This window comes from Oryctolagus cuniculus, chromosome 8 (genome assembly GCF_964237555.1).
Source record: "Oryctolagus cuniculus chromosome 8, mOryCun1.1, whole genome shotgun sequence".
NCBI classification, from domain to species: Eukaryota; Metazoa; Chordata; class Mammalia; order Lagomorpha; family Leporidae; genus Oryctolagus; species Oryctolagus cuniculus.
In genome coordinates, this window is record NC_091439.1 from 16,741,607 (window position 1) to 16,754,861 (window position 13,255).

General features: G+C 40.4%; 1 protein-coding gene across 5 annotated transcripts in view; it reads right to left on the minus strand.

Annotated features, from left to right (window-relative positions):
* Positions 1–13,255, minus strand: part of ARHGAP10 (Rho GTPase activating protein 10) — a 362,697-nt gene that overhangs the window by 105,811 nt on the left and 243,631 nt on the right. For all 5 annotated transcript variants that reach the window (XM_051819397.2, XM_070047462.1, XM_070047463.1 and 2 more), the window contains 2 exons: positions 13,162–13,249; positions 6,610–6,668 (listed from right to left, as the gene is read on the minus strand). In XM_051819397.2, coding sequence (XP_051675357.2) covers positions 6,610–6,668; positions 13,162–13,249 — 147 coding nt within the window. The remainder of the gene's footprint in view (positions 1–6,609; positions 6,669–13,161; positions 13,250–13,255) is intronic.

Here is a 13,255-nt window from a genome sequence, read left to right on the forward strand (position 1 = left end):
AAAGACATCACGGTTCTAAGTTGTCCAGGTCCCAGCACATGGACAGAGCTGCTCGACCACTCAGAATGCAAACTGAGGATGCTGTGGGGAACACAGCTCCTGACAGGTATGGGGGAGATGCCAAGTTGAAGGCCAAGCAAAGCAAACCAAGGAGGCAGGGGTGGGAAGAGCAAGGACCAGGGAGCACCCGGTCATCAGGAAGGCAGGGAAGAAGAATCCTGCAAGACTGGGCATGGGCAGCAGTACCAACAGACAAAGAACAACTGAAGGATGGAGAGACTGGGAGAAGGGACCCTGGACACACTAACCTCATCAACACAGACTGCCCTTTTCACTACAATGGGAGACCAAAGAGCAAGCTGCTGCACGGGAAGCAAGAGTGGGATTTCAGACCATTCTTCAAAAAGTGAAAAACTAAAGATAATGGACAAGGAGGTAAAGCAGAACCAGAAAGGGGGCATTTGGTGTTTCAAAACGGTGAAAAGTTTAATGTTTTTTAATAAAATGTTTAAAATGTATTTATGTGGTCCACACTGTGGCGTAGAGGGTAAAGCAGCCACCTGCAGTGCTGGCACCCCATATGAATGCCAGTTTGAGTCCCAGCTGCTCCATTTTCAATCCAACTCCCTGTTAACGCACCTGGGAAAGCAGCGGAAGATGGCTCAAGTGCTTGGGTCCCTGCACCCACATGACAGACCTGGAAGAAGCTCCTGGCTCCTGATCGGCACAGCTCCTACCATTGCAGCCATTTGGGGAGTGAATCAGCGGGAGAAGATCTCTCCTTTCTCTATCTCTCTCCCTCCCCCCCCCCCTCTAACTCTGCCTTTCAAATAAATAAAATCTTTAAAAAATTTTATTTCATTTTTTTTATTTGAAAAGCATAAACAGAGAGAAAGAGAGAAACAGAAACCCCATCTGCAGTTTCACTCCACAAATGCCCACAACAGCCAAGGCTGGGCTAGGCTGAAGCCAGGAACCCAGAGCACAATCCAGGTCTCCCAAGTGGATGGCAGTGACCCAAGTACTTGAGCCATCACCTGCTATCTTGCAGAGTGTGCATTATCAGGAAGCTAGAGTTAGGAACTTAACAGGACTCGAACCCAGGCTCTCCAATACATGATGTGGTACTTTCGTCGGCACCTCAACCGCTGTGCCAAATGCCCACCCATATTACATTTTAATTGATATTAATTTTGACAAGGAATGAAAATCTTTTTTTTTTAAATCTTAGATACCAAATTCATCATTACATCAAATTCCTGAAATAATGCCAGGAAATTAGGAGTGTACTAGAACAGGAAAAGCATTTTAATTCTGAAACTTTAAATAAGCAGCCACTGCACTTTTTTTTTTTTTTTTTTTTTTTTGGACAAGCAGAGTGGGGAGAGGGAGGGAGAGAGAGAGAGAGAGAGAGAGAGAGAAAGGTCTTCCTTTGCCGTTGGTTCACTCTCCAATGGCCGCCGTGGCCGCCGTGCTACGGCTGGCACACCACGCTGATCCAATGGCAGAAGCCAGGTGCTTTTCCTGGTCTCCCATGGGGTGCAGGGCTCCGCTGTACTCCCGGCCCACAGCAGAGAGCTGGCCTGGAAGAGGAGCAACCGGGACAGAATCCAGCGCCCCGACCGGGACTAGAACCTGGTGTGCCGGCGCCGCAAGGTGGAGGATTAGCCTAGTGAGCCGCAGCGCCGGCCGCCACTATACTCTTAATGTACATCTGCTTACGGTGCTGTGCCAACCAACGGCGACTGAAAAGGTAGGATCAGAGTTTACTGGTGCTGATCAGACACACAGGCAGATGTTAAATTATTTTCATATTGAAATGCCAATAAATAAATGTAATTTTAGGATGGCACTGGCAGAAACCACCCAAGTACTTCCCCAGGGACAAACAGCTTCAATGAACACACAGCAGGTGTTCTTGTTGTCTGTGGGCACCCCAACTACTGTGGAATGAGTACATCAGGCTAGAGATAGCTACCAACCAACACTGGATGCCTTTCACGTCCACGTTTCTGAGTCCTTCCCCACCAAGACTCACAAGATTTTATTTTATCCTGCTCCATATGCAGGTTTACCAATCAGGTAATCAGGTTTACCTCCTCCAATCAGGAGGGACCAGCTTGGTTAAACAAAACCAATGCCCTGGGCGCTGGAATAGTTCCACGTCTCCTCTGGTATGACTAAAGAACTTTGCAGTTATGGTTTTGCTTCCCAGGGAATGTGACCAGAGGAAGAAACTTGAGTGAACATAGCAACTTGGGTGTTGTGTGGATTGGCTGATGGTTAAGAGGTTGCTCGTGTGATGCAACCATCACCCAGGCTCTACTTGTCATTCTCGTCCTGAGTTTAGGATGAGCCCAACTCTGAAGGCTGGGTCCACTCTGACCAACACAATACCGCGAGGACTCTAAGTCTGAAAGGCTGACACACAGATCATGGACTATGGCATGCTCAAAAGCAATAATTGTCATGCAGAAAATGCATCCAGGTAGGTGCCCGGCAGCCTTGCAGTGGTGGACATGCTGCTGCCCTGCTGCACAGACCAAGAGAACGGCATTTTTGTCTCAGGAATTTCTATTCCAAAGCCCATTACAATCCGTCACATAGAAGGATGATCTCTAGCTTCTATTAGCAATTTTAGTTAACTCAGTTTATGGGTTTCCAATGTACTTAATGTTGAACAGCAAGTCAGTCGATTTTCTTTTTTAAAACTAAGAAATTTCGCTTTTTGTGGTAACAACTTGAAATAAAATTCAAATATTTCTATCTTGATCTCCAGAAATGAACTTAGAAGTTTTCAACAGAGAAGTGCAGGAGAGAAACTGAGGAGAGAAAGCGATGGGGCCCAGGGGGAAACTCTCAGAACTACCAGCAGGGAAGGCAGAAGAGACCATCTCAGCTCCGTGGAACACACGGAAACCAGCACACATGACGGACAAGGATGAAAACCAGTGTCAGGGCCGGCGCTGTGGCAGAGAGGGTAAAGCCAGCGCCTGCAGTGCTGGCATCCCATATGAGCACCAGTTCAATTCCCGGCTGTTCCACTTCTGATCCAGCTCCCTGCTAATGCACCTGGGAAAGCACCAAGTCTTTGGGCCCCTGCGCCTGCATGGGAGACCCAGAAGAAGCTCCTGGCTCCTGATGGGTGCAGCTCCAGCCATTGTGGTCATCTAGGGAGTGAACCAGCAGATAGAAGACCGACCTCCCCCGACCCTTTCTCTCTCTCTCTGCCTCTGCTGCTGCTCTGTAACCCTGCTTTTCAAATAAATAAATATTAAAAAATATGACTGATTTAATTCTGTAATTAATACACAGTTATTCTTAAGTGTTGAAATTTAACTGAAATGTGATCCCTGTTAAACATAAGAGTAGGAATAAGAGAGGGAAGAGATATATAATTTGGGACATGCTCAAGCTGACTTGCCCCAAATGGTAGAGTTAGAAACATACCGATAGAAGTTAGTTAGAAACTAACCGATAGAATAAATAAAGGGGAGAGTGATCCAACATGGGAAGTGAGATACTCAGCAGACTCATAGAATGGCAGATGCCCTAAATAGCACTCTGGCCTCAGAATCAGCCCTAAAGGCATGCAGATCTGGCTGAAAAGCCCATGAGAGTAGTTCAGGCATGGAAAGCCAAGACACTCTGGCAAAAGATCTCTGTGAGTGAGATCTCAGTGGAAAGAACAGGTCTTCAAAGAAGGAGGTACCTTTCTCTGAAGGGAGGAGAGAACCTCCACTTTGACTATGACCTTGTCTATACAAGATAAGAGTCGGAGAACTCAAGGGGCTTCCATAGCCTTGGAAACTCATGACTGGAGCATAGGGAGATTACTGATGCCATAGACAGGAGTGTCAATTGGTAAAGTCAACAACAGGAGTCACTGTGCACTTACTCCTCATGTAGGATCTCTGTCCTTAATGTGCTGTGCATTGAGATTTAATGCTATAACGAGTACTCAAATAATATATTTCACTTTGTGTTTCTATGGGGGTGCAAACTGTTGAAATCTTTACTTAATGCATACTAAACTGATCCTCTGTAAAAAAAAAAAAAAAAAAAAAGAAAAAAGAAAAGAAAAGAAAAGAAAAGAAAAGAAACTATCAACTCCCAACTTGACTCTCACTGGGATTAAACATGACAATAGGTCTGATCTGATTTCATCATCATTAAAAAAAATCATCTATTATTTTTCACTTTATGTTTCTGTGTGGGAGCAAACTGTTGAAATCCTTACTTAATGTATACTAAGCTGATCTTCTGTATATTAAGATAATCGAAAATGAATCTTGATGTGAATGGAAGGGGAGAGGGAGTGGGAAAGGGGAGGGTTGTGGGTGGGAGGGACGGTATGGGGGGGAAGCCATAGTAATCCATTATTCGTACTTTGGAAACGTATATTCATTAAATAAAAGTTAAAAAAAAAAAAAAAAAAAGAAAAAAAAAATAAATATTAAAAAAAAAAAAAAAAAAAACACATTGTCCATGCTGGTGTGAGAGGTGGGCACACAGTGTTTGGTAACTTAGCAGTCAGCTCAGGGAACAAGACACTCAAGAATAACAAGGTAAACTGTGACATTGTTAATGGAAAACGATAGCTTAGCCACAATCCCCATTTTCCAACAACATTCAAAAAGGGAGACTAATTTCGGCCTCCTGACTTCTGTAACTGTTTCATTCAGCTCTGAAAAGTACATATGCACAGGATTACAGGATCTGCTCGCTCGCTCGCTCTCCTTGGCGAGAAAGCATATACTGAGAAGGGTACTCACAAGAGATTAAAACGAAAATGTAAAAGTCTGCACTGACAACGTTGGCCCGTAAAAATGCATCCATTCAATGCATGTGCTTTTTCTCACTGAGTAAGATCACCACAGGTCCCCTTCCAACCACAGCTGCACTTGGTGCAAATCCACACTAGCAATGACAGTAGCTACAGTGTTTCTTTGCAACAGACCTGCTTTTCAAATCACTGGTAAGACTTTCTTACAGCGTCTCTGCGAAATGAGGAAGCACAACACAGGGTACTGGCCCAACGGGTGATGATACCTTTGCATTTATACCAACTCACTTCCTCCACACGGGCTGGACTGCCTCTTGGGAAGTAAGTTGCTACCACTTCAGAACATCTTCTGGTAAAATACATGGGTATTAGAATTTCAAACAGACTGCCTTTAGTGATGGCAATACTAATGACACTAATTTGTGGGAATTTAAAACCTTATCCTATAATCACTTTATCTCTCTCCAATTCTCAAAGGATTCTAGATTAAAATTGGCACTCTTCTGCTTTTTCCAGTCTCTAAGGCAAACAACGTGAAACAATTGTCTTCCAACTAAGTTTAATTTCTTTTTCCCCTGTTTGCCAAAAATGCCACAGGGAAGAAATCAAAACAACTTAGCATTTGCTTGAGTTTTTGCCAAGAAAACTTTCCCTGACTTTCTTGATCACACAAATTCTCATTTCAAAAAAAAAAAAAAAAAAATCCACTTCCACGTACAAACACAAGAGAATAGAACGCTGGTTTTCGCATCTTCAGAAAGCCTACTTCATCCTGGGAGTGTAACTGGGCCTATACATCGCTTCTCTCTGCAGCAGACCAGCAACTTTCACACGGGCTGCAGCAGAGACCTCACAAGGAGGGAACACAGAAAGCAGCATTTGGGCAGCAGTAGCACAGGACCCATAGGGACTGTGCTGAGTGTTTTCAAGAAATTAAACTATGGAACACATCGTAGGGGGAAAAAATAAAAGGAAATGAAAATACCATTACAGCTACTGTCAGTGCACCTGTGAAAACCAATACTGCAGGTTTTAGCCAGGGGAACTCGGGTTTTGAATTTTAAATAAGGTTCTCTATAATCTGGCAAGTCATTTAATATGTCTCAACCTACATTTCCTTAACTATTAAATACTTAACACCAGTATACTTCAGATGGCTGTGATGATTAAACAGCATGTGTTGAATGTAAAAAGTGAGCTATATGATAATTGAGAAAAAACAAGAAAGCCTCAACTGAGTATGACTCACAAAAAATGTAATCACAAATTTAAGTTCTACCAACTGTAGGCCTTTTTCATGTAACATTTTATCACATGTAATTCACTATCAAATACTGTCTGGGCTTCTGGAATTACCTCATCATATTCCTTCTGTCTATAATTTCCATCTAAGTGTCTTTCTTTATGAAGCCATCCCCAGTCTACTATTCTCTTCAAATCTGCTGCTCACCCCTCCCTTCTGCAAGCTAAATATTTTGAGTCCTCACTGCATTTTTCTCATGCATGAGTATATAATTTATGGCCTTATGAGAGGTGTACATCCCAAATACTTGTTATAGGATTGGCTCCTAACCTGTTGTTGCACCACATTCAACCAGCATCCACCACTGACTAACCCACAATAGGCCATAACTAATGTCTATGAATGAACCAATGAATACATCTGCCCTTTCTTCCAACTCTTCCAAAGAGGAAAACCCAACATCACCTAAAGTGATTTCTGATTTTTAACACAGATTGCAATAATAGTAAGCTGAATTTTCACATGGAAATTAGACACATCCTCAAGCTGAAAACTGGTTCTCCACATCTCTGATACTTACTGGCTGGGACGATGAAATCTCCGTGTAACTCGTAAGTCATGAGGGGCTCCGGGAGACTCCTGAGTGAAAAGGACAGCTCAGAATTACTGCACGGATCTGAAGAGCTCACCTCCCTCTGAGCTTGTGTGTTGTAAAAGCCTGTTAAATATATTGTGCATTTCTTGGTTCTCATGTAAAACACCCCTAGGGATATCTTTGCAAACACACAAAAAATACATCAATCAAATGGATCACTTTATTAACTGATACTTGCACGAGGCACAATTGAAGCTCAATAAGCAGTTACAAATCCCTTTCGGAATGGTTACTGTGGCTCAACTCACAATAGCTAAGGTATGGAATCAACCCAAATGTCTATTAGTTGAAGACTGGATATAGAAATTATGGTAAATATACAATATGGAATACTACATGGTGGTTAAAAAAGAAATCCTGTCTTTTGCAACAAAATGGATGTACCTGGAAACCATTATACTTAGTGAAATAAGCCAATCCCAAAAAGACAAATGTTATATGTTCTCCCTGATCTCTGGTACTAATAGAGCACCTAAAAGATAATCTATAGAGTGAAACGGACACTTTGAGATGTGATGGTTTTTAACAGCCTTTGTCTTGACTATTGAGGAATTTTTTTTCTTCATACGACTTGTTGAACTCTTAGTATGGGGTTAATTATGAGGATAAAGTTAACTGAAAACATATCTTTTTAAATAATAAGAATGGGAATAAGCAAGAGAGGAAGAAGAAGTGTGGTTCGTGGGTGGGAAGGAGGGTGGGGTGGAAAGTATCACTATGTTCCTGAATCTGTATATATATGAAATACAAGAAATTTATATAACTTTAATAAAATTTTTAAAAAATAAAAAAAATTTTAAAAACTCCCTATCAGATCTAAGTATACAGTTAACTCCTATCTAATTGTGGAAACTATCTTGACAAACATCTGGTTTTATGTATAAAAATTTCCTTCTATGAATTAGTATATTTAAAATCAACCATTTTATCTAAATGTAAGCATGTAATTTTGAGTCATCTCTAAGGTACAGCTGAAGATCCAACAAAAAATTACACAGAAAATATTTAACTTAAATCTTTTCCTCTTAAACATATCTACTATATTTGTGCATATTAAATAAAACTGACCACCTCAAAAATGTACAGAGCACTTTAATTTTCTACAAAACAAACTACATGAATGGCAGTATCTTTTCTCTTGTGAGCAATGGGATGTTTTATTTCAATGAAACTTGCTATGTATCCTCAACTTTATAAGAACACACCTCCTAACTGTACAAACACTTAGAATGTTTAGATGAGTATCCATCTGTACTATCTTTCTTAAGAGTAATCTGGCAAGAAATCAAAAACTTTTAAAAGGCTGAAATTGTATAACCTAAAAATAGTTCTTCCAACATTTCCAAAAACTTCAAAGACTAAAAAAATATCTAGGCACATGCAAAAGCCCTGGACATAAAAAGTAATTTCATATTGATAAAAGGATAACATAACAATACTAAACATCAATAGGTCTAAAACAGATTTTCAAAATACATGACAAAAACTGCTAAAACAGCAAGGAGAAATAAATTCACAATACAGTCAGATTTAAATACCTCTCTGACTATATAACTGGTAACACAAGTAGACAGCACATGAGTTAGGATACACAAGATTGGAACAAATTACCCATCAACTTCACCTAATCAGCATGTCCTCCACCTAAATGACTCTCCAACAAAAAGTAATAAAACATACATTGCTGGTGCACATGGGCCACTTACTCTCACGATAAACCACATTCTGGGCCATCAAACAAAGCTCAGTTAAATAAAAAAGATTCAAGTTACTCTGGGTATGTATCTCTATCACAATAAAAATTGAATTTAAAGGGGCCCAGTGTTGTAGCAAGGCAGGTAAAGCTTCCACTTGTGAAACCAGCATCCCATATAGTTCATGTCCTGGCTGCTCCAACTCCAGTAAATGCTGCGACAATGGTCAATGCAAACCAATTATGCTGAGTGAGGGAATCCAGATTAAAAGAAATTTTACACGTTATATAATTCAATTTATATGAAACTACAGAAAATACAAAGCAATGTATGACAGGAAGCAGATGCAGTCACCTACAGATGAGCCTCTGCAGTTGAAAGGAAAGACGAGCATAAGGCATTTCAAATGACAGGAGCAGGCTTTAGGGGATGATAGATAGAGTGTCTGGACTATGGTGACGGCTTCACAAGTATACACATATATAAACATCAAAATGTATACAATAAATACGCATAGGTTGGTGTCAATTACACTTTAATAATTCTGTTATAAAAACAAAGCTAGATGCAGAAGCATACTTACAGGAATGCTCCTTAAATATAATTAATGATGCATACACATGACAATCAGAGACAAAACTAAGACTTAAAGCATGAGTGAGGAGAAGCTATTCCTCTTACTTCCCCTCTCCCTATCTTCTTCTAGGCTCCCATTTAAAGAAGAAGAAAAAAATCACTTTCATCCAACCTAAATCAGGAGAAGGAAGGACAGATTACACAGAATCCTTTACAGGTTTTTGTTTCAAAGTGCAGGGTATACTTCAGAGAGTTCATGGAACATGGAACTAAAAGATAACTTCATTCTTGATGTGAACAAATTTTGAAATCCATGCATATGAGGAGTCTTGAAACCCTCATGGAAAATGGTATTATTTTTAAAAAAAAAAAACTATGCATAGAATTTGAAAAATGTGTGCCCCTAAACAAACTTATCATTTAGTTCCATCTTTCCATGAACTCTTTGAAGTGTACTAATTTAGACAAGCAGGAAGTATTCAGCAAAGAAGGAAAACAGTTACCTGGCAGGAAGAAGGAGTTAGAGGGTGCCAAACAGAAAAGGTGGAGAAATGAGCTCACTTAGGAGAAACCACAGAGAGCATTTCTTTTCCAATAAAAATGAATTTGTGTCTAAATATCTTCTACAGGCTACTTATATCATTGCCATATGTCTAGCCAGGCGATGCAGCATGAAAAATAAATATCACTAATGTTAGGGAAGCAGTAATAAAAATGACAAGTTCCCCATACAAAATTTATTACTCTGAGTCACCACATCGCTCAGCCTCTCACCCAACATGCTTCTAAGCCACCTCTCTTCGCCACCCGTTGGGATCTGTTGGGTGATATAAATCATAACATTTACCTAAGCTGGCAGTTCCTTCCCAAAAAGTCCCATTCCAATCTCCAGGCTTAAAAGAAGTTTCCTCCAGGTAAAATCATTGTACTCAAAACAGCACTCAAGTGCTCATTTTTCCCCCTCTGCAATGGGAAATTGTAGTAGGAACACATTGCTGAAAACTCAAATTACAATCTGCATAGATGAGAAACCACTCAAGAGGCTGGAACCCAGCCTTCTAAAGCACCGGGAGTAAAAACATTTGCCCCAAGTCAGCAGATGACAAAGGAAGACAGCATTGATGGGTCCACTGCTCATTTTTAGCCTCCTGTAGGGCCCCTGGAGGTTTTGCTTCTTGCTTTAGTTTAGGGCTTTCGAAGTTTAGTTTCCCTCTTTTTTCCCCGACTGCCCAGCCAGCAAGTGGCCAGGTTATCTGCAAGGAGAAGTCAAAGGCAAGAGCTCTTCTGGTGGGAAAAGCAATGTTCTGCTCCCTGCCACAGTTTGGTAAGGGACAGAGCTGGGATTCCTACCCTACAGGCTGGCTGACCGCAGACCTCGAGCTCTTGTAATATACTTGCTTGGGTCATGATCCTGGAGTCAAACTGGAAGGAGAAATTCAGTGTTCTTCCATGTGATGCATCACCAGAAAAAGGATCAATTAAATCCTAATTCCTGCATTTTCCATTGATAAAAATAGCATGGGGCGGGGACAGCAACCTAACTTTGCAATCTCCCCAGGCATCTGCCATCTTATGATAATCACTTTATCACATACAGGCAGAATGTAGATACTGTTAAGAATGAAGTTCTATAATAATAGCATCTAATGTCATCCTGCAGGCAATGTATGCCTCAAAGTGGAATTCAATAGGAAGAAGCAGTGTAATGAGAGGAGAAAGCAGAAAAATAAACACAAGACCAGAGGCAACATGGAACTAGCTTCAGAGAATACCAACATCCAAAGAGAAACAATACGAACTGAATAAACAGATGCTTTAGCAACTAATTCCTCCCCCGAGGAAAAAGAAAACTATATATAGCAAAGGGAAAAAAAGCCATAACTTACCACAAAAAAAATAAATAAATAAATAAATAAACTGATGTTTATCAGATCCCCACCAACAGCTGAGTCACCTTGGTCAACCTCTACCTGTACTGGTTATAAGTTTACCAAATAGTAAAATGATTTTCCTGTTTTAATTTGAGAGGCAAAGAGACAGAAGGAAAAAGTTTCCATCCACTGCTTCAGTCCCCAAATGTCTACAACAGCTAGGACTGCACCAAGCCAAAGCTGGGAGCCAGGAACTCAGTCCAGGTTCCCTATGTGAGTGGTAGGGACCTAACCATTTGAGCTATCATACTGCCTCCCAGGGTCCGCATTAGCAGAAAGTTGGAATCAGGAGCAGAGCAAGGACAAGAATGGGAAATGAGGAGTCTCGATGCTAGGACAAACCCCTTCCCCAAGAAAATGGCTTTAAAGCTACCTCCTACTCCTAAAGCAGTTTCCTCTGCTGGTCAAACTAACAAACAAATCACTACATTTGTGTTGCTCTTGCATTCTTTCCATTATCCATGAACACAGGCTCCCTCGGCCACAGCATGACTAATATTTTGGAAGAAACAGTTCTTTGGAGGTAACAGTGGGTCTTGTGCACACTGCAGCACTGGCCTCAGCCCATGAGATGTCAATAGCACTCTTCCAGCAACCACAACCAAACTCTGCAGACACTGCCCAAGGCAGCAGGGCAAGACCATCCCAGGTTGAGCATCACTGTTTTCCTATCTCAGTAACAGGCACAGCTCTAGCTGCTGGAGACAGCACAATGGGTGGGCTGTACCATGCCCATCTTCACTGGGCTTCCATTCCAATCCTAGAAAGGGACTGACAAGATTCGTTTTTATCATAATCTTCATCTAAACCACAGTTTGGCACTATGAGTGGTAATTTGGATGTAAAAACATATATTTACCTTGATCTTACCCCTTTATCTACAAGAGGTAGCACTAAACAGCACTCTGGCCTCAGAATCAGCCCTTAAGGCATTCAGATCTTGCTAAAAAGACCATGAGAGTTTCTCAGGCATGGAAAGCCAAGAACTCTAGCAAAAAATGACCTAAATGAAAGATCTCTGTGAGTGAGATCCCAGCGCAAAGAAAGGGCCATCAAAGAAGGAGGTCCCTTTCTCTGAGGGAGGAGAGAACTTCTACTTTGACTATGGCCTTGTCTAAATAAGGTCAGAGTTTGTGATCTCAAGAGGCTTCCATAGCCTTGGCAGCTCATGACAAGTGCCTCGGATGATTACCGACATCATAAATAACAGTGTCAATTGTTAAATCAACAATGGGAATCCTTGTGTACTTACTCCCCATGTTGGATCTCTGTCCTTAATGTGTTGTACTATGTGAATTAACGTTAAAACTAGTATTCAAACAATACTTTATACTTTGTGTATCTGTGTGGGTGCAAACTGTTGAAATCCTTACTTAGTATATACTAAGTTGCTCTTTTGAATATAAAAATAATTAAAAATGAATCTTACTGAAGAATGGGATGGGAGAGGGAGTAGGAGATGGGATGGTTTCATGTGGGAGGGAGGTTGTGGGGGGAAAAACCGCTATAAACCAAAAGTTGTACTTTCGAAATTTATATTTATTAAATCAAAGTTTAAAAAAAAGAGAATTCCAAGAAGGAACCAAATTAAGCATAGGAATAAAAATAGTAATAAAAATTAGAATAAAAACAGAAATAAGATTAGCAATAAGAATCACAATAAATACGAGAATGCAAACAGAGACAATAAAAAACAGAAAGCATGCAATTTGCATTATGGTAGTAAATTCACTATAAATGTAAGAATTTGTTAATCATTGACATACTTTGTGTGTCTTCAGTTCTGCATCTTAGCATGTTTAAAACAGCTATGAAAGTTTCCAGAGATTGTGCTTTAATTTAACCATCAGAAGAATTTTTGCAAAACAAATGTAAGTTTGTAGTCAACATCTAAGTATTTGGGGAAATTTATTTTGTTAAATACCTAATTTTTATTTCAAAAAAATAATTAAAAATCCTCATTTTCTTCTAAAACACAAATAAAAGACAAAGATTTCAATAAATGGCCTTCATTTTCATTTTTTCATGGTGTTGAATTCCTAAAACTCACATCTACAACAGACTTCTATTTCAAAACAAGTTAATTCCAATCCTGCTCTGTTGCAATTTACTTATCAGCTGATGGCCGTCTACTACTCAACTCACTGCCTGGGACATTATTAGGCGCCTTTTTAATAGGGCTGAACTTGACTATTGATGTTTATACAAGCAGTGGGCATCTGTTTGTCTCGTATCTGAAGAGTCCATTCTTCCCTCCTTCACGGAGAGGTGCTTACCTCAAATACTGTTTCAAGGCACTGGTTATTGTTTTTACTTCCCAGTCTACAGAATTCTCCAGGTCCAACTCATTGCACGTTTTTGCATCTAGTG